Source organism: Gekko japonicus, unplaced genomic scaffold (assembly GCF_001447785.1).
Source record: "Gekko japonicus isolate JY-2015 unplaced genomic scaffold, Gekko_japonicus_V1.1 scaffold3235, whole genome shotgun sequence".
NCBI lineage: Eukaryota > Metazoa > Chordata > Lepidosauria > Squamata > Gekkonidae > Gekko > Gekko japonicus.
In genome coordinates this window covers 108,873-128,712 of record NW_015173777.1, presented here as the reverse complement: position 1 = coordinate 128,712, position 19,840 = coordinate 108,873, and the positions used below count along the sequence as shown (strand labels likewise).

General features: G+C 45.7%; 1 protein-coding gene across 1 annotated transcript in view; it reads right to left on the bottom strand.

Moving 5' to 3' along the window:
• Positions 1–7,516: 7,516 nt before the first annotated feature.
• VEZF1 (vascular endothelial zinc finger 1) overlaps positions 7,517–19,840 on the bottom strand; it is a 61,178-nt gene continuing 48,854 nt past the window's right edge. Inside the window, exons 6-9 of the mRNA XM_015423531.1 lie at positions 14,561–14,713; positions 11,433–11,471; positions 10,479–10,523; positions 7,517–9,870 (exon numbers count right to left, since the gene is read on the bottom strand). Coding sequence (XP_015279017.1) covers positions 9,443–9,870; positions 10,479–10,523; positions 11,433–11,471; positions 14,561–14,713 — 665 coding nt within the window. The 3' untranslated portion in view covers positions 7,517–9,442. The remainder of the gene's footprint in view (positions 9,871–10,478; positions 10,524–11,432; positions 11,472–14,560; positions 14,714–19,840) is intronic.

The following is a 19,840-nucleotide window of genomic DNA, read 5'->3' as shown; positions in this document are numbered from 1 at the left end:
GAGACGAGGAGCCAGCAAGGAGCGTCCGACCTCGATCGGAGTCAAAGCGCCCCGGTGCGCTCGTCCCCACCGCTCAGTTTCCTCAGCGCGGCATCGTGGGACTCGTCTGGTCCGTCGTTCCCCAGGGGTTACCCAGGTCTACGGCCCAGCGAAGGAACAAACGCTCTTCCGCGTTTGGGAATGGAGGGAACAACCGGGATGTCAGCAAACAGGGAAGCTGAAAAGCTACCTGATGCTGTCCTCCTCCACAATATCCGTGCTTCTTCTTATCTTCTCTTCAATTTTCTTTCCAATTCGAGTGCTCTAAGAGAGCACAGTCCACCACAACCTGCTCTAAAGGCAGGGCCAGAGAGACTGGGAATCTGAGGGACAAGCCCCTCCCTCTCCGTGCCTCAAGAGTCTGCCGGCCCTGCCTTCGGAAGAGGGAGGAGCTAACCCAGGAGTTTGGAGTCCAAAGGACTGCTCCACTCCTGGACCACCGGAGAAAGTTTCATTATTTGCCATTCCTGCAAAGAATATACATTCCAAGGTGGCAACAGGACGGGGCATTATTCAGGCTACTATATTAAATTAGTCATATTTTGTTATTGCTTTCTGGTACTTTTGTATATCCTGTTATTAACCTATAGTTTGTGCACAATATGTAATTTGTAATCTTGTAACGGCCAATGGCTAATTACAATAAACTAAACTGAATCGAATTGATATTTAATCATTAAACTTATATTTCTTGTGAATGGTAAAAACTTTGTTGAAACACGGTCTGAATGGTTGTGAGTTATCAAATGTATTCAGGCAAAATCTGTTTATGTGTCATGAGTTTGTGACTGCTGTATTTCTTTTGTCTGTAATAAAGAAGTTATATTTGTGTTTTCCATCAACCCACAGATACCCTTATTTTGGATGTGGGTGCATGTAATTTTCTCCTCTACCCTGTGTAATATTTTAAATTTTGCATTCCCCTATTTCCAACAGGTTTGATTTTTATTCAAAAGATAATTTGTTTTAGTTCAGAAGAGAAGACCAGTGTTCTCTTTTCACTACAGAGACAATTATGTTATGGCCTCTCCTATACTGTGACTTTCATTTTCTTGTTTAATTCTGATTACATTTATAATTTCAACTGGTCTTGAAACACAGCTAGTAGTTAATTTGCAAGATGTATCAACCAACTTTCACTTGTTTCATGGCACAGATCGTAACACGGTCAGAACATGACAGGGGAAACACATAATATAAGAACATAGCTTAAAATACAAATCAGGGGACAGAAGACCCAGTGATTGACAGGGCTGTTACACACTATGAAGGTTTAGATTAGCATGTCTCTGTAACTGGTGGGGAGGGTGGGGTATAAATTGAATAAATAAATAAATAATAAACTGTAATACCACATTCAGATTCAAACAAAATTTGTTATGTGCGCCCCACTCACTTCTGACAACTTTTCAATATTTTTTAAAATAAATGTTTGGTTTTCTGTTTTTTGTACTTTTCTAAAAAACACTAGATTAGTACATCCACGTTGGTTTATTTTTATTGTTACTATTTATTATTATTCATACCCCACCTTTTTACATATAAAATAATACTCAGTGCAGCTTACAACAATTATTTTAAATGCACCGCATTAAAATAAGTCCCAAGAGCAGTTGTAAAAATTACATAAAACAACAGGACTAATAAAATCAAGCCCATCAAAAGCATCGGTATCAAGGGCAGCAAACTAAACCCAGAGAGAACTAGAGAGCTGCAGGGCAGTTCAGGCCACTGGAAAAGTAGGTACAGAGCTCCAGAAGCTAAGTGAGGAGCAAAACAGGATACCTTGAACAGGGAATTCCAAAATGTGTGAACGACCAATGACACATTCCTGTCACAGGAGTCCCTGTCCTTTTTGAGCCTGCAGGCCCATTTGAAATCCAGACACAGTATGGCGGGCACAACCATAAAATGGCTGCCGCAAAAGGTATGCCCCAGGAGGCAGAACCCATCACAAAATGGCTGTTACAGCTGACCTTCAGTCTCACAATGACAATCCTTGTGATGGCAGACGAAGCAACATTAAAAAAAAATCTGGGCAGCCATTTCTTGCTTTCAAACCACTAGGCTGGCAGGAGCTGGGGCCAGAGATGGGAGCTCACTCCGTCACTCAGCACTTGGGTCTCAAAATGCTGACCTACTGACCTTCCGGTCTGCAGCTAAGCATCTTAACCACTGAGCCACTGCAGCCCCTTGGCCCTACCTGCTTTCTAAAAATGGGTGGCAGGCACCAGGGAAAGTGTGCCGTTTCCTGTTCTTGACCCATTCAGTGCAACCATGTGGCTCATAGCAGGAGAGGTTGTGGACAGGTTCTTCTAGAGGAAGGTGGTCAACATTTGTGTCAATCTTCTTCACAGGCTTGAGGGAAAATGTGCAGACTTCAAATTCCCCCAGACCTCTGACCTGCCTTCATTATGCTGGTGATGACTAAATGACCTGGCATCTCGAAAGCCCATGTTGCCCCGTAAGAGTGACAGAAAACACACTGTGAAGTATCCCATCTGTTTTTAAGATCAGGGCTGCTAATGCACATAACAGGATGAATGATGGCTGCCCATCAGCATTGTAGATTATCTCGCTTTGTAGATTTTCCAAAGTCTGAATTTGTACATTTTCCAAATACAAGATAAAACATTTTCATTCAAACTGCCTTTTGGTGGCCAGGGAGAGAGATGGCAGAATTATTAACATATTGCTCCAATAAAAGACTTCACTGTTTATTTTGCTCTGTCTCCCCAAACAATAAATTAAATGGACAATTTTCTGTTTTACACATTAAGATTGCACAAAGTGTTCTCCTGATATAGGGTTGTTATTCTAAATTTTCCCTGCATTTGAAAACAATGGGTTCAATCTGACTACCTTTTCCACTAACGGACAGCACTTCCAGCATGGAATAGAACTTTCCTGCCCATCTCATCCCACTCCAGCCCAATGATCTCCTCAGGGTGGTGCTTTAGAGGAATAAGGTGAATGATTATTTGGGGTAGCAGCAGAGTCTATCTGGTTTGTGTGTGCTGCCAAGAAACAAAGTTACACATGGAGCCTCTTTATCTTTGCAGAACCAATATGAGTCCTTTATTATTTACTCCATTCTAGACAGGATAGACATAAGGGTCTAATCTAGTCTAACTAGCTAGGATGGATAGAGATGCAGGAAGCATGTCTTGTCCTCATGGTGCCAAGATGGAGAAAGACTAGCATAACGTGGAGAGAAGGTGTCAAGCCAGAAGGAAGATTCCCTGAGAGCTGCAATCTACATATCAAAGGGATGGTATCAGAGCAGTAGAAGGAAAGGATTATCAGGGTCCTCCTAGCCTGTATCTCTCTAACTCTCTGTGGTCCCCTTCTGAAGTCTAAGAGACAGTGCAAAGTCCTTCACATCCAATGCAAGGGACCCTCAGGAATGGTGTTGGGGCAAATATGAGGTCTGCAGCAAGAATGGGGAACTGGAAGAAATTACACCTCCCCTTTCGTTAGTGGAAAATTTAGCCTGGATTACTTTGCCCACCCAAAATAGAGATCATAGGACTGGCATGGACACAAGCCGCATGGGACGTCAGCTGTAGTAAGGAGGAGGATTGGGGAAAGCTGGGAAAGCTAGCAGGAACCACCCCCATATGTCTAAAGTCCAGATGAAAACTTTTATTCGACATCCACAGATGCAAAAGGGCTGTTCTACTGCTGGCTGTTCTGTAGTAAAGTAGATACGAGGATGCTCGCCTGTTAAAAGACCCTGTGAAGATGTTTTCCAGTAATGATGTCTCCGTTGTGACAGGGTACGAGGTAATGACCCCCCCTTTCCTCACACCTGAAATGTTTGACTGAGCAATATTGATACACGCATCGACCCACTCTGCTTTTTCCCATATTTTTATTTTGCTCAGTTAAACAAACTTCGATTTCTTCCTGTCTTCCATAATACATCTGACTTCTTTGTTTCCAGGGTTTTTCTTTCTTAAAATTGCACTTCTTCCATTCTGGCACTTGCCTTCCTTCTTAAAGAATTCTGCCGTCACATCAGGATATAAGCTACCTACAACAATGGCACCCACTCTGTGGCTTGTGGAAAGCCAGACCGTAAACCGAAAGAGCCTCATTTCCTTCCCTCCTTGGCATGAGGCTTCTACCTCAAGGAGGCGTGCAGCTGAGCCGTTCCCCTGGCAGCAGCTCTTTCAAGGCAACCACCAGACCAGCCAGACAAGAGCCTTGACCGCTGGCTGTCCTGAGGGAGGGGCAGGGGCCCCATTGGGGAGCAGAGCTCAGAAGATGGCTCCCGAGTCACTGAGTACCACTGAGGTATAAGTTACCTCCATCCATCCAGATATTTTGTGCCATGGACCATCTTCCTTCATTGTCAGAAAAACAATGCCGTTTCAATTTTTCCTTCAATGCTTACAAAAACATCCCTCCCAAAGCAGTTTTATTTTCTCCACAGTAAACACATTTTTGAGCAGTTATGGATGCCTCATTGTGCCTTGCTCATAGCTGCCCTTGCTCTGTTTCCGTCTTCCTGGGGGTTATGAAAACAGCCCTTCTCATACTTTGCCTGAAGGTTCTCTTACCAGTGCTTCCTTCTGTCTCCACTGTACTGTATGAGTCTTCTGTACTGCTGTAGGTATTTTTTGCTCTGGCAATATACTTTCAGGTATCTTTTAAAACTTGTTTTAGAAACTTTTGTGAAGTTTTCTTCAACGTAGGCACATTTCCACACACTTTTATGTCAATCTTGTCTGGAATAATTTTAGTATCCAGTAAGCGAACTTAAAATGAGCTTCAGGTCGGATTTATGTTGTCCGGGAGCTTCTTTTCGGTGTCGCCCTTCTAAAGGGATGGGATGTAAATACTTTTTACCACACAGAAGCCCATTTTATGCATCTTCTGGATGGCAGTTCTTTTTTCTTTAACGCAGGCAGGACAGTCAACTCCTCCCCCAGTTTCATGCCCTTCAATTACTCATCATATTCCATTCCTACAGTTCCTTTAAAAACTTTAAAATAAGCGATGCTCCAAATCCAGGCTTTTTCTCTGTGGTTTTCTAACTGCCAATGACTTATTTCCTCTGTTTCCCACTTTCTCTGAGTGTACAGTGAGGTCATCATGAGTCATTTAAAAAAATGCTGCCCTCTCCCAATTTTGCTGTGTCTCTCCAGTTTTCCATTCTTTCTTGTCAACAACTGGCAGTGTCGTGTCGCTTTGTGACTACACTTCCCTCTCCATCTCAGACGCTGGCCAGTGAAACTGTCTGCAGTCCTTCACTGGAGTTGCCAGCTCTGGCTTGGAAAAATTCCTGGAGACTTGGGGGTTGCACCCGGGGAAGGCGGAGTTTAGGGAGGTGAGGAAGCTCAGCAGGGATGTGATGGCATACAGCCCCCCCCCTCTGAAGCTGCCATGTCCTCCAGGCCAGCTGATCTCTGCAGTCCAGAGGTCAGTTGCATTTCTCAGAGAATGCCAGGCCTCACCTGGAGGTTGGCAACCCACCCTACACCTCTCACCAAGCCAATTATAGGCCTGTGCCATTGGCTGCAGTCGTCAGCTACCAAATCTGTAATCCTGACTGTCCCTTCTCTGTAGTTTTGTGGAGACCCTTTAATGCGTGTGTGTGTGTGTGTTTAAAACAATGTAATTTTTCCTGCATATCTAGGAAGTCCCTTGGGGGATGTGAGATTTTTCTGCAAACACCTCCTCTTTCTAAAACCTAGCCCCATGCTGGAAACATTTTCATTTGCACTCCCAAGTTCAGAATTAGGTTTATAACAAGTGGGCAAATGGAAAGTGCAGAAAAATTCCCTCCATCCCAAATGACCTCCCCCCCTCCTTTCTCTAACCCCTCCCCCCCATCATGGCCTCTTCCTCCCCCCCCCCTCCTGCTGCTGCCTCCTCCCTTCCCACTATTGGCGTTGATCTTTATGTCGGATGCTAGGCAATCCCAAAATGGCACCCAGGATTTTACCACACAGCATCACAATGTCCCTTTTTTAATGCTTGGAATTCAGAACTGCCCCCCTCCAACCTCTCCCAGGATTTTATACCTTCTCCTGGGCTAGAGGACACCCCCCCCCCCCCCACCCCGGACTCTTAATAGTTCTCAACATTCTGGAGTATGCAGTTTCTTCATAAGGCCATTTCTCCCCTTTATTAACAGTCGTTTTGCTACATACGGAGTGGGGGGTCCGCTATACATTGAAACCCTTGTGGGTTTTGTTGCTTTCCTGATTGTAGTACGAATAAACCACTTGAAATGACAAAAAGATGGGGTAAAAATCCTCCAAATAAGTGTTTGGGACTTTGCTCAAACACTTCTTCAGCTGTTGTGCAGGTGAAAACCTAGCAAATTCACTTGGACAGTATCAAATGGCTGGATCTCTCCATGTCTGCTTTCTGCAAGAGCAGGCTCATACATGTGTGCACTACCCCTGGAACCCATTCAGTCCCTTGCATCCATCAATGCATCACAGCACTCCAAATATCACTCCATGGCAACCAAGGCCTTTTCAAATGGACCTCCCTCTTTATATAGAACTGATCAGTGTCCATTGTACTGGTCAGAGAAACGTAGGTGAGAGTCACAGATGGGCTTAAAACCTTCAGTAGCGGGAAGAATAGAACCAGAGCAGAGTAATATAATGAAACAAGAGCTCTTCAGGTAGCTGAGGGTGGTTAAGTGGGGAGGAGGAAAAGCCATAACTAAGAACAGGGGGGTGAAAGGGCCAGGGCTGGGAAGAATCAAACAGTAATACACAATCCAGCCTAAAGCCAGTCTTGGCTGTTGTTCTATACTAGGAGAAATGGAAACCCACACTGCAATCCAATGTACATTCATCTAGGAGTATGCCACAACCAATGCAGACATGCACAGGACTGCATTGAAAGTTCAGCATTATAAGATACCCCATGTTTTAATGAGCACTAGAACCCAACCCAAATGACTGGCTTTTAATGTTCCTAAGGGACAAGAGCCAGTATATCTCTCTCTCCCAAGAAACTCTGAAGAATCTAACATGCTCTCCCCTAGTTATGTCAGCATAACATCTCTTACGTTCCATCATAGCACCGAAGCTGACTGGGGCCTTCTTTTTGTGCCCTGAAACATCCTTCCCTTTTCACACTGAAAATCTAGGCCAAAGACCAGCACTAGGGAATGCAAAAGCTTGCTTGCTACTTTGTGATGCTTTCACATTGGTTCAGACAGAAGGTTTTACCTTATCTCCAGATGGCTGCTCCACCTAGCCTTACTTACTGCTTGTTTACTACACAAAGTCTGGAACTAGAACCAGGAGCCTTGTGTACTGCATGGTTACTGATGAACCCTTGGGCCCCCCCCCCCCCAGTCAAAAGCTTTTCTCCCAGCAATGTTTCCCCCCACCAACCACACAATTCTGCACATTAAAAAAGCAATGATTACTATGAGTAACAAAAGTATCACTACAAGGTCTCTACATTTCTGTTTATTCAGACAAACTAATTAAAAGGCACAAACATGGGGCATATGTTTACATGACATTATAACAAACATATACATTAAAAGTGTAGGAATGTGTTCTCTTTCTGCTACACAGAAAGCTCCTAAGCTTTTATATATACAAAAGTTGTACAATTTGATGTCCTAAGGTACAAAAAGATCATTTATAAAATTATTTTACACTAAGCTCTATTATTTCCCCCGTTTCACTATGTCATCTGAGCTCCTAGAACCATTTCCACATAAGGACCTGGGCAGCCGTCTCCCGTCCCAACTCCAGACATTAGCCTCAAGAAGTATAGAAGACGGTGTTTTTACATTGACACGATGGGTACAAACACAAAGAGTGGACTTTGACCCTCTCAGGCTTACCGATATCCTGCTAGAATCAAAATACTGACCACCACTGCACTGTCATACCCTTGGTCTGATCACTTTCTCCTTCCAATTAGTTCTTAACTCAGTCTTGGTTATAGGGTATGATCTTTTAAAAAAAAAAAACTTTTTTTTAAAAAAGTGACTGACATGATAGCCTAAAAAGTTAACTGCTTCCCTAGATTTCCCATCCTACCTTATGTACAGATAAAAAATTTGAAAGGAATAAGAGTTGTGTCGTTTTTGTTTGTCTCTTAAAGTGTGACCATTCACGGGGGTAGGGAGGGGAATCTCTCCTGCATTGGATAGGCCAGTGGGAACTCCCCCATGCCCACCCCTTCCATTGATAGCTATGTGTTAACACAACAAAAACTAAAAAGTAAAAATGATGGTTTCTTGCAAATATTTACAAGTTGGAGATCTGCACAACACTTGATTAAGAGGGAAGAAAGGGTTTAAAAAAAGAGAAAGAAACACAAACAATAAGATGCACTCTCTTGGCTTGTCCTGAAGGGGCATCCTAACTAATTAGTGGTTAGAATAAAAACTGTATACCATTTTTATAATATAAGACAAAAAACTTCTAGTGAACAACACCTGCTCCACGTCACGATGTCGGCAGGTTCTGATTGAAAGAATCAGGGCATACACGCGTCATACCCCTGGTGTCTCCAAAGTCTTCCAGCATAACGCGATTTCCCCCCATTTGTTTCAAAGCCTGCTGTCGGCTCTTTCCAAGAGTCCCAAGTGGGTTCTGACCAGAGACCGTGTTCACCTGGATTTCGACTCCTCTTCCATCACTCACAGCTGTTCCTTGCCAAACATTTAACAGTTTTTTTTTCTTAATATGTTGACTATGCTGTTATATTCCCTTTGGGCAATATAGTGAGTGTTATTTACATCTCCAAATATCAGGTCACAATCTCCATTGTTACATGTTGAAGTTAGAATGTTAAGTTACCATATGCTTTGCATATCAGAGCTGGTATCACTTTTCCCATAGGGAATTCGGCCTGAAGTCATCGTATTCCCAAAGGTAAAATGCATAATTATTTGAAATGCATTAAAAAAATAGGACCATGTAATGCATTTACTTTTTTAAAAACAACACTACAATGCTACTTTTAGAATTGGAGGGATACAGAGCTGGCAAATCTAGGTGAGCCATCTCCCACCCTGCGTGTTTGCGGAAGGCTTTATTTTCAGCCTTCTAGTGTTCAGGTTAAAATATTTCTCCACTTACTGTTTCCAAAGTACTAACAGGAACCCGGCATCCCCCTCCCCTTATGCACCGGGTTCAACTCTCACCTGCTCGGTATTTCATCTCCAACTGATAACTGGAAGGAAATGAAATTGCCCAGTGTTAGAGTAACGACCAACAAAACAAGGATGCTATAATAAGTCTTTTTAAACTGGCGCACTTTTTTGCCCCAGCTGAATTAGTCTGGTTTCATTATCATTAACTAAAAAACAAAACGAAAACCGAAACACAAAAAGTTGCTGGTAAGGACTTGCTTCTCATTCCTCTTTTTAATACTGCTGTAAGGGTTTGTGTGTTTGCTTGTTTTACCAGGGTGGAGAAGTTGGCAACGCCTGCGGGAGGAAGGGCATGCTCTCCACTGGTCGCATCGCTATATTTAACGGACCGGCTAGCGTCATTGGCGTTGGGAGGTTCATGGGCGAGGTTATAGTAACTGGATGTGCTATATTCACCGGAGCAGTTACTGGAGTCGGTAAATTGACAGGTGTGGTGAGCGTTAACGGAGAGGTCATAGACAATGGACTGGTTATTGTTACTGGGTGGCCTAAGCTCATCGGGCTGGAGATGTTAACCGCGCTCGACACATTGACTGGGCTTCTCATGTTCATTGCAGCAGCCACTGTGACTGGGTTGGTGATAGTCCCAGACGCCACTGAGGAGGTAATATTGAAAGGAGTAGAAAGAGTCACAGGCGTTGTGGCAGCCGTGGACGTTTGGCATAAGTTAGCAGCTTCTAAAAAACAAAAAGAACACACACAACCAAAACAGGAGTTATGCACATGGAAAGAGCATGAGCCATCAACACGTTCTGGAGGGGCAGGCCTTAGAATAAGCTGCACTGCACATTTGCATGGGCTCCCACCTGCACTGTTCCAAATTCAACCCTCCTCATCTCACTGCGTCCCTGCCCACCACAGCACACAGCCCATCCTAAATCCAGGCCCTCTACCCCGACAATTTACATCTGAGCAGTTAAAACATTTGGAACGTATCAAAGCTGCTCAACAAACGGGCAACAGAGGGCTTGCAGACCGACAAATTAACTGCCGGCAACTCTCAGCACAATGGCAGTGAGACCTCCTCGTGGCAAGTCTATGCATTCTGTGTATCCCTAAACCAGCATTTACTCAGATATACAGCTGCTAAATATTATAATTCTAGATCCTACGGTAACATTAAATCATGCAACTCATCTGAATTCAAGACTTTTCCTGGGAAACTAAGGGGAAGCTTTTTTTAAAAAGATGTAAGAAGGGGCTTGTTCATAAAAACAGCACAGTATTATCAGCAGAAAGAAATCCTCTCATGAGGAACATTATAAGTAGAGGAGAGTGTACATACCGAATGGTACGTACTCTATAGCCTTCTCAAAGTTGTACTGACATTCTGTGAAGGTTTTAAAAAGTCATTATTAGGGACCGATAGGCAAAGCTGGTTTCACTATTTACCTGCTTATTTCAGTCTTGAAAATCAATTTAAACCAAAACTGGCGGAATGCTTTAGTAAGTTTAAAACACCTCAGTCAATAAGATCTGTGTATTAAGCCCCACTGGCTGCACAATTTTCATGTTAATGAAAGATGACACACACCAGCGTTTCCTTTAGTGTCTGGCATTGGAGAAAGAGTTCAACGGGCATCCAAAAAGAAGACCGTGGGACGAGGGGGGGGGGGGGGGGGGGGGAGACTAAAAAAAAAAGGCCATATGGAAGAGGTAGATACCTCTGATATTTCAGCACCACCTGCTGGTTAGCCACAGAATAGGAATGAGACTGCTGTCACAGAGAGGTAGGAGAAAAATGAAGGACTGCTAGGAACAGTTCATTTGTGGCATTTAAGAAAAGACCAGCAGCCCTTGAAGTCTCACTCTGGGCACACTTTAGGTATGTAGCCCATTCACATGCTTCACCAACAAACCATGTGTCTGGAATTCCTTAACAGGCAGCAGGCCAAACTGCTTTTCATGCAAAGACCTGGTTGTGCTGTGTCAATATCACTCCACTGGTTCCCCCTCAAAAAAAAAACCTAAAGAAGGGAGGAGGGCCATTAACAGAATACTGCACAGTAAGGCAGGGGCAAGAGACAGGTGGAGCTACAGCCAGTATGACAGAGCCAACACCCGGGAACTCCCCAGAATGCAATTCAAATTACAAGCAATTGTTATTGTCACAAGGTAGAATCTGCCATCTAGTTCCATGGTGGGATATAACTCTATGTAAATATTCCAAAGAGGCAAATCAAAATGAGCCGGGAGTCCAGCCTTGCCATACGAGCTATAGAAATATATCTGACCCTACCTTGCTTGACCGAAGTTGGCCTCAGAGTCTGTTGACTTTCTGAAATCAAAATTGGAGGTGGAGGAAAGGTGTTGCAATTAAGCCATTACATGATGTATTTCTATAGTTTTCACTACTCTCTCTTTGTAAAAACCAAACAGGGCTTTTTTGTGCACGAGAATAAATTCATCTACTCTGGTTTTAAACTTTCAAGCCAAAACCAAGTCCCAAACATTCTCAGCCAGTGGGAACTGGTGTTACTAAAATGTGGGGCAGAAATCAGATGATTTCTATGGAGTTACCGCATTGGTAGAGTCTACTTCAGCATTTACTCTGATTGGCGGTGGCTCTTTCAACTAGAAATGCCAGAGAATGGACTCGGGACCACCTGCATGCAAATCATGTGCTCCACCAACAATGCTAAGCCCCTTCAACACACATGCCATCCTCAGAGCTGACAGTTGCTATGCACAGTAGCTGCCTGTGCCAAGGTTCCTTATGTTACTGACTGTACATGCATGGCAAACACGTGAAAACTGTTCCCAACAGTTCTGTAGCATTCTGCAACACAAGGGACAAGGAGCAGCCGACTGCAGCTTAAAGATTTCTCTTTGAAAACCCGATTTTCAGTTGCAAGGAAAACTGGGCGAGAGCAGAAGGCAGCACTCACTACAAGCTTCCTAGCAGACTAGGGCCTGCACCCGTTTTGTGCATCCCAAGGAGCCACTTTCGGTGTGCCAGGACCTTTCATTCCTTGCCCACTCTCTGCTGCACCTGGGTGTTCCCACAGCAGTTCTCATTCTCAGCAGGTCCTCATTCTCAGTTAAGCTGCTGATTGCTACAAGTGTTTTAGAATCCACGAGAACTGCAGCATGTCCTCTCTTTCTGCTCATTTTAACCAGCCACTGTTTTACATTCTCTTCCCACTACTGTTTTTTCTTAAGCTCTGTTTATTCTTCCAGTTAACATGATGTTCCTTCCTTCTACATTCTCAGCAGATACACAGAAGCTTGTCCCAGCTCAGAGGCTGAGGGGGGAAAGCAATTACTACTTTCCAGGGGCCTTCCATATCTGCTCAAACCTAGGCTTACCTTTGGTGTCTCTCTTTCCAGTTTCTCACCCAGAAGAGCCACCAAGTCTAGCTTCCACCAAGCTCCTTTCCTATTCCGTGTTGTTATCACTACAGACCTCTCCTGACTGTCTCTACAACTGCCATCCCCTATCTACAGGCTGCCCCAAACCATCATATGCATGCGAGTAGGTTCTTAACAAGGTGGCTGGGGACCTAAATGCTAGCAGCCACCACAAGCAACAGCGAAAAAAGCAGGGGGAAATAGCACCTGAGGGGATGCAACCGAGGGCTGGTGAAGCTCTGTGGGCCTAATGCAGTCCCTATTCCACCTCCCCTCCCCCCAAAAGCCTCTGAAAATAATAGCTTTGAAAACAGAATCATGGCAAAGGAACACCATTCTAACTGCAAATTCTAGATTTTGTTTTGTTGTGCCAAACACATAACCCCAGACTGAAGGGAAATAACACGTTACAAAAACTGGGCACACGATTGTCTGTCAGTCTTCTATTAAAAGGTTTTTAATGAAATACATCAATACTGGTGGAAATGTAAAGGGTAGAAATATATGAAGTCAAAATGGGGAACACAAAACGAGTGAGAGTGCCCTCTACTTCCATTCCCATGGCAAGAATCAGACAGACTTCTGTTACCCTTCTTTACACCGGGCACTAATTTTCACTGAATCAGATGCATTTACAAAGAAAACTGCAATACAAAAATTGCAGTTTCCTTATACAGTAATTTTGCTTCAAGAAAGTTGGGCTAAGTGGTCTCTCCCTTGGTACTATTTATGCAATATTTGATCTGGAAGAAGAAAGCCCAAATGCTAAAGGGAAAGAATGAGCTGGACTCCATGAGAACTGTTACATAGCTAGCTGCCTGGGTTATACACACCCGTTGCACTCACTTCACGTGATTTACAAATATTTATGCAACTCTCAAGACTAGCTTTGAAACATAGCTAATCAGCTTCAGGCTACAACAAGAGCATCTGGTGTCACCCTGGTAAGAGCCATTAGCAGGCAGTGTTAAGTTTAGATGTCAAACCAAGTTCATACAAGTGAGGGGAGGAGAGACCAGTGGTATATAGGATGAGGTCAAAAAGTCATGGAGGACGGGTGCCTTCAAAACCAAGGCAAGACTGTGAAGGCAAATCCAAGACTAAGGACACGCCACCACTACCAAAAGCATCAGCTGTACACAAATCTGTCACAACTTCTTAAAGGCAAGAAGAATGCTGTTCTCCCCTGGGAATTGCAACGGTGATACCAGACTTAAAGCTGATTTGATATGTCCCAAGGGACCTGGGGCTGAATTCAGACATCACATCAGCCTACAGTTAAACTCCATGCTGGCATAAACACAGCATCAGTGCTGTGCTTGAGTGCACCTCTTGCTCCTCCTACCCCCCTTCCTCCTCTAAAGTGAGGAACCAGAGCAAAACTTCCTGACGTTATCAACTGCTAACTCAGAATTTAATCCAGTTGTTGGAACCTTAGTAACTTTGAATTCATCCCACACAAACCAAGACTGGTGAGCAGGAGCTTGATCAAGCCAAGGAGCATCCAAAGCAACTCCATGCACAATAACTTAGAGAAAAGGAGAAGCAAAGGTCAGCACTGAGCTTAGCAATAAACTGTTTCCATACCCAACTGAAGGTCAATTTCAGCTTGCTGTGTAAGAATGCAGTACACTGAAAGGTGACTTGCTGACCTGTAAAAGGACTAGCACCTCTCAGCCTGGTTCCTGTAACTAAACTATAGCTCAAGCTGTTTAAGGAACCTGAGTGGTTAATGACAGCTATCGCATAAACTGGTAGCAACTGCCATCACACAGCTACAGGAGTGCAAATTTGCTTTTTATTTATTTATTTATTAATCAGATTTATACCCCGCCCTCCCCCGTAGGGCTCAGGGCGGCTAACAAGGCAAGAAATCTTGCAAACAGTAAAACATAATTCATATAGTTAAAAATAATTATACAATTTAAAACCCAGTATAGATTTAAACTTCTTGCTCTGTACATAAAAGACACTCATTTCATTTCAACATACTAAGGCCACAGGTTTTTTTTTTACCTTTTTTCCTTGCTTTGACAGCTTCTTCCCACAATCTCAGGGTCTCGACCTGTTTTCCAGGCCAGTTTGTAACATGCTGCTGTGGCTGCTGCTGCTGCTGCTGCTGTTGTTGCTGCTGCTGCTTCTGGTTGTTGCTCTCTTCATTCATGCACGCTATTCCAGACAAATATTTAAAATTAAACTTTTACATGCCCAGAGATGCAAATTATATGGTTTTTCATGATCAAGAACGACTAAATCACGCTTGGAAATTGTTGAGAAAGCAACGGAGGTAGGCTTTAAAGGCAAAATTAGTATTTTCCCTCAGGCTTCCATTTCAAGATTCACCCTTCAAGATTCTGAATTCTTGCTTGTGTTGGAACAGTGTTTCAAAGGCAATGAATGAAGGACACATGCGTAAGATCGCACTCTTGTCTAGGTTTATGGGATAGGCGAGTGATGCAAGCAGGCTGGACTCATGCAGTAATCTGCTGTTATTGGGGATGGTAGGTAGGTAGGAATCTTTCTCACGCATCCAAGGTCCTGAGCAGTGTTCCCTCTAAGCGGAGTTAGTGTGAGCTAGCTCACAGTTTTTTAGCCTCCGGCTCACACATTTTTGTCTCAGCTCAGGAAGGATGCCGCCAGAGCAAACTGACTTATGCAGCAGCCAAACCACTCACTCACAACTTTAATGCCAGCAGCTCACAAAGGAGACTTTTTGCTCACAGGACTCCACAGCTTAGAGGGAGCATCGGTCTTGAGCAAGAGTTATCCTTCCCCAGTGGCCCCCTGCACCATCTAGCTCAGGGGTCGCCAACCTCTTTGAGCCTCTGGGCACCTTTCGAACTGTGACGCAGGGTGCTGAGTGCAATCACAAAATGGCTGCCAGAGGAAGGGGAGACAACCACAAAATGGGTGCTGCGGAAGGCAAAGCCACAGAAACGGGGGGGGGAGTGGAGGTGCGGGGGGGGGAAAGGAGAATAAACGCTGAGGAAGAGGAAAAGTGTCAGCGTGTGTCACGGTGCCCACAGGCACCAGGGTGAGGAGGACCCCGCATACAGCGGAGATGCCCTCTTGTTAGGCAAATGATGGGTGACAGCTAAAGGGAAGGGGTTGCTCTGGATACAATCCCCACTTGTACCCATCCACTTTCCCCTGTAAGCAGTAGCAGGAGGCACAAAACCTCCGAGCCCTTCTCCCCACTGCCTCCGAGATGGCCTTCGTGGGGCTGCCGGTCGTGGGGGGAGAGCAGAACGTACAACACGTTTAAAAAAGAGGTTCAAGAAGTTCAAACATTTGACAGGCAGTAAATTAGCTTTACTCGCAAGGAGTGAGCTACTTAGAATCAAGTTCTCTTTAAAATCCGACTGCTCTCACCAAGACGGAGTATCATACAATGTTAGAGGGCAGATACTGGCATTATTTGGTCCTGAGCATGCCTCACTGTACTGGAGTAAGGTGGACCAATTCTCCATGGTCTTTTCTTTTTCTTTCTTTTTTTAAGAATCCCTGCCATCAGACATGTTTTACATTTCTCAAACAAGAGTATGCGCTCAGGGTCTCTAAACAGTCTGGATGTAATCAGCAACAAAGGTACAGCACACAGTAAAAAATGACCAAAAACTAGCAAAAACAACTATGTGCAACATATTCATAAAGGAGACTTCATAAAAGTGTAATATATCTATTATATGCAGTCAATATGTAACACTTGGTCCTGTAACACTGTCGTAACCTATAAGGGGGCTGTTTAGAGCTAGGGAGACCTTGCCCAACACTGAAATAATAGAAAAGCATTACCTTGTAAAGAACTGAAACGGTACATTGGACCTACCTGAAGGTTCTTTCTCTTCAGTGGGGGAGAAGTCATCCAGGAACTGGTTAGGTCATGCCTCTGCTCGCTTGACAGGCTATGCAAATTTCTTTTGTTGCATGGCTCCTATTGGAGTGGCCTAGGCTGACCTCTCCAGTTATGTCCAAGCCCTGTCCGTGGATGGCTCTCATCTCATATCTTTGTTTCAGTTCACAGTATTTGTAAGTTGTGCTGTTGCAGGCCATATTATTGCCACCCTGGTCTATTTCTGGTATCCAATTTGGGTGGGATGTGGATGACTTCTCCCCCACTGAAGAGAAAGAACCTTCAGGTAGGTCCAATGTACAGTTCTCCTTCAGTGGGGGGAAGTCATCCAGGAACTGGTTAGCAGTACCCAAGCTGCTCCTTCTAGGGTGGGTGAGTTATCTCTCTCAAACTTGTTGTAATACTGGTATGCCGAAGGCTACATCGACACTGCCTGACCCCTCCTGTATTGCCTCACCATGTGGACAAGGAGGACCAGGTACCTGCTCTGCAGAATCCATCCGCTGTTGCTTGCTTGGATAATGTTCCTGTGGAGTGTGCAGCCACCTGACCTGGTGGTGCCCATCCTAGTCCCTTCATAGGCTTTGGCCATACCTGTCCAATCCAGTAGACCACTATGGTCTACGGGGCCCTCTTCGTCATACAAACAGCGGGTCTGACCTGCGAAAGGGAGATATATAGAGAGAGCTCCTCCGTACGCCCTGTTGTGCCAGGTTTGTACTGTAGGGTGCTCCGGATTGGAGCAGAAGGAAGGTAATGCGATCAGCTTACTCAATGAGCGCAGCACATTGGAGGAGGTTTCATGTCAGGGGCCTTTGTCTCCACGTCGGGAACCTGTGTCTGATGGGTGGTGCCAAAAGGTTGTACTCCGTTGGCGGAGTCCCGTTTTGACATATCCTCCATAGGTGACTGGAGGGGCGCCCTTATTGATGGCCCCCTGGCATGGGACCTGGTGACCCTAGGTTCTTAGAAAAACTGAGCACCTGTGATCGTATGTGGTCAATTTTTGTGTGGCCAACTGTATCCAAGTTGGTTCTAGGTGCAGGATGGGCCTTAGGTGTGGCCGATCTGTTCTCCGAGGTAGTTTTCTGGAGTACCGGCTCCAATAACCCATGGCCCTCTTGGCTGGTGGGTGGTTGCAAATGCCACTTCTGCCCTGTCCCTTGTGATCTTGTTGAACTTCCTTCTTAACGGAGCTGTGGGAAGGAAGGCATACCGGTAGGCTTCTGGACCCGCTAATGGGTCCTGGCATCCGGATAGGGACCTCTCGACGTGACGGTTCATTAGGTTCACTAATAGGTTCCGCACCAGTGTCCTGAACACTTATGTGATCTGGGTACAGACTTCCTGGCTCCAGACTCCTTCTCCTTGATTCAGGTCCCTACTGCTCAGCCAGTTCTTTTTGTTGTTGTTGTTGTTGCAAGGATAGTCGATGTTGTGGGTCACCTTGCTGAGAGATGGAGGAAGCTGATGGTTTAGGTCCCAAGTTAGATGGTCTTGCCCACCATTCAAACTCCGTCATGCGTCCTGTCTCCAGGATCATGACTACGATTGATTTTAGAGATCCTGCAGGACTGACAGGCGCCTCTGGACCGCCGTTGTCTTGGACCTGACTCTCCGCACACCCTCCCATATGGGGTTAGCTGTATTTCCTCTAGCAGAGAGACGGCGGCCTGCTGTTTGTTCAGACTGTCCCCCTCGGAAGCGCAAGATCCTGTGTAGGGCTGAAAGGCTCTGTTGATGAGGGGCCTGCACGTGTACGTGACGCTGCTAACGGAGTATCCCCGATCTTGGTAAAGCCTCTGGGTGCTGAGGAGGGGCCAAAGGGAAGCCTTGTACTGTAAATGCTGGAGTCTGGGTTCCCCAAGATATGCAAATAAGCCTTCATGAGTCCAGGGAGGCCAGGCAGTTCCCCTTGCCTTTCTTTCCTGTCTTTATTCTATTTATTTATTTATTTATTGATTGATTCATTCATTCATTCTGCAACCTCGCAAGTTCAGTAGGGCTGTCCAGTCCCCTGGCTGCTTTAGAATGATGAAGATAACTGCGCTCCCTCTTCTGAAGTGCTGTTCCTTGGGGACCTTCTCTATGGCACCTATGCCCTTCCGGTGCCGACTTGTTTTTGCAGTAAGGTCGTCTTGTCTTTAGTCTTGGGGCTGACAAAAGCCCACTGGTGTCTTGTGGAGTACGCTCCCGGGCCTTGCGAGGGGCCAGAGCCAGCTGCCACTTTTGTTTTCGGTTGTGGCTGCCCTATGGGATCCTGAGGGATGAGGCCTGTTAGGCACTGGGTCTCACACCGTGCTTGAAGAGTCTCCCTTCTCTTCCTCTACCCGAAGTGAGAAACCCATGAATGGAATCGCCTGCCTGTGGTGACTCCACCTGTGGCAGGAAGGTGACGTTATCGCCCTCTTCACCTTCGTCTCCTAACATCAATGTTCCCTCCAAGCTGTGGAGGCTTGTGAGCAATATTTCTACTTTTGAGCTACTGGCATAAGGCTGTGAGGGAGCGATTTGGCCACTGCATGTCAAGCTGTGGAGGCTTGTAAGCAAAATTTCTACTTTTGAGCTCCAGGCGTAAGGCTGAGAGAGTGATTTGGTCACAGCTTAAATCAGCCCGCTCCGGAGCCCTCCTTCCTGAGCGGAGAGAAAAAAGTGTGAGCCGGAGGCTGAAAAAACGGTGAGTTGGCTCACGCCGACTCAGCTGAACGGAAGCCTGAGGACCACTCTGTAGTTAAGGTACCCCTTGACAGTGTGACCACTCTGTAGTTAAGGTACTCCTTGACAGTGTGACCACTCTGTAGTTAAGGTACCCCTTGACAGTGTGACAATGATTTCCTTGCTTGGCAGTGTGATAATGGTTTCCTTGCTTGGAAGCCGGATGGCCACGATTCTAGGATTGTGGAGCCCCTCTTCGATCCCAAGCCTTTATGCCGACCTCTTGGACTACTTAGGGGGTGGGGAACAGGGATTGACTGGTTCCTTGCGTTCAGCCAGCCCCTGCGCTGGTGTAGCTTCCCCCTTCCGACCATTATTTCCCGACCCCCCAAACTCCGCTGGGGTAAGGGACAGAGGCTCCACGAGGACCTCCATTACAGCCATTTTCCCCCCGTCCGAAGCCTCGGTTGGTGGAAGGGGCAGTTCCGACCATTCGTGGCCTGGGGGGCACAAGCTTGCCTGCTCCATGCACTCAACCCACTGGCCTGGCTGTGCTGTGCCGCTGGGTCCCTCGCTGGCCGGGATATCTGTGTCTCAACCCACTGGCCTGGCTGTGCTGTGCCGCTGGGTCCCTCGCTGGCCGGGTTATCTGTGCCCTGCACTGGCTGGTGAACAGGCTGTAGTGGATGGGGCTGGTAAGGCTGTGTCTGTACAGGTGCAGGATGCCTGCCGGTGTCCACACCCCCGGTGGACCCATGGCTCTCCAAGAGCCGCTGTACTTGGGTCGG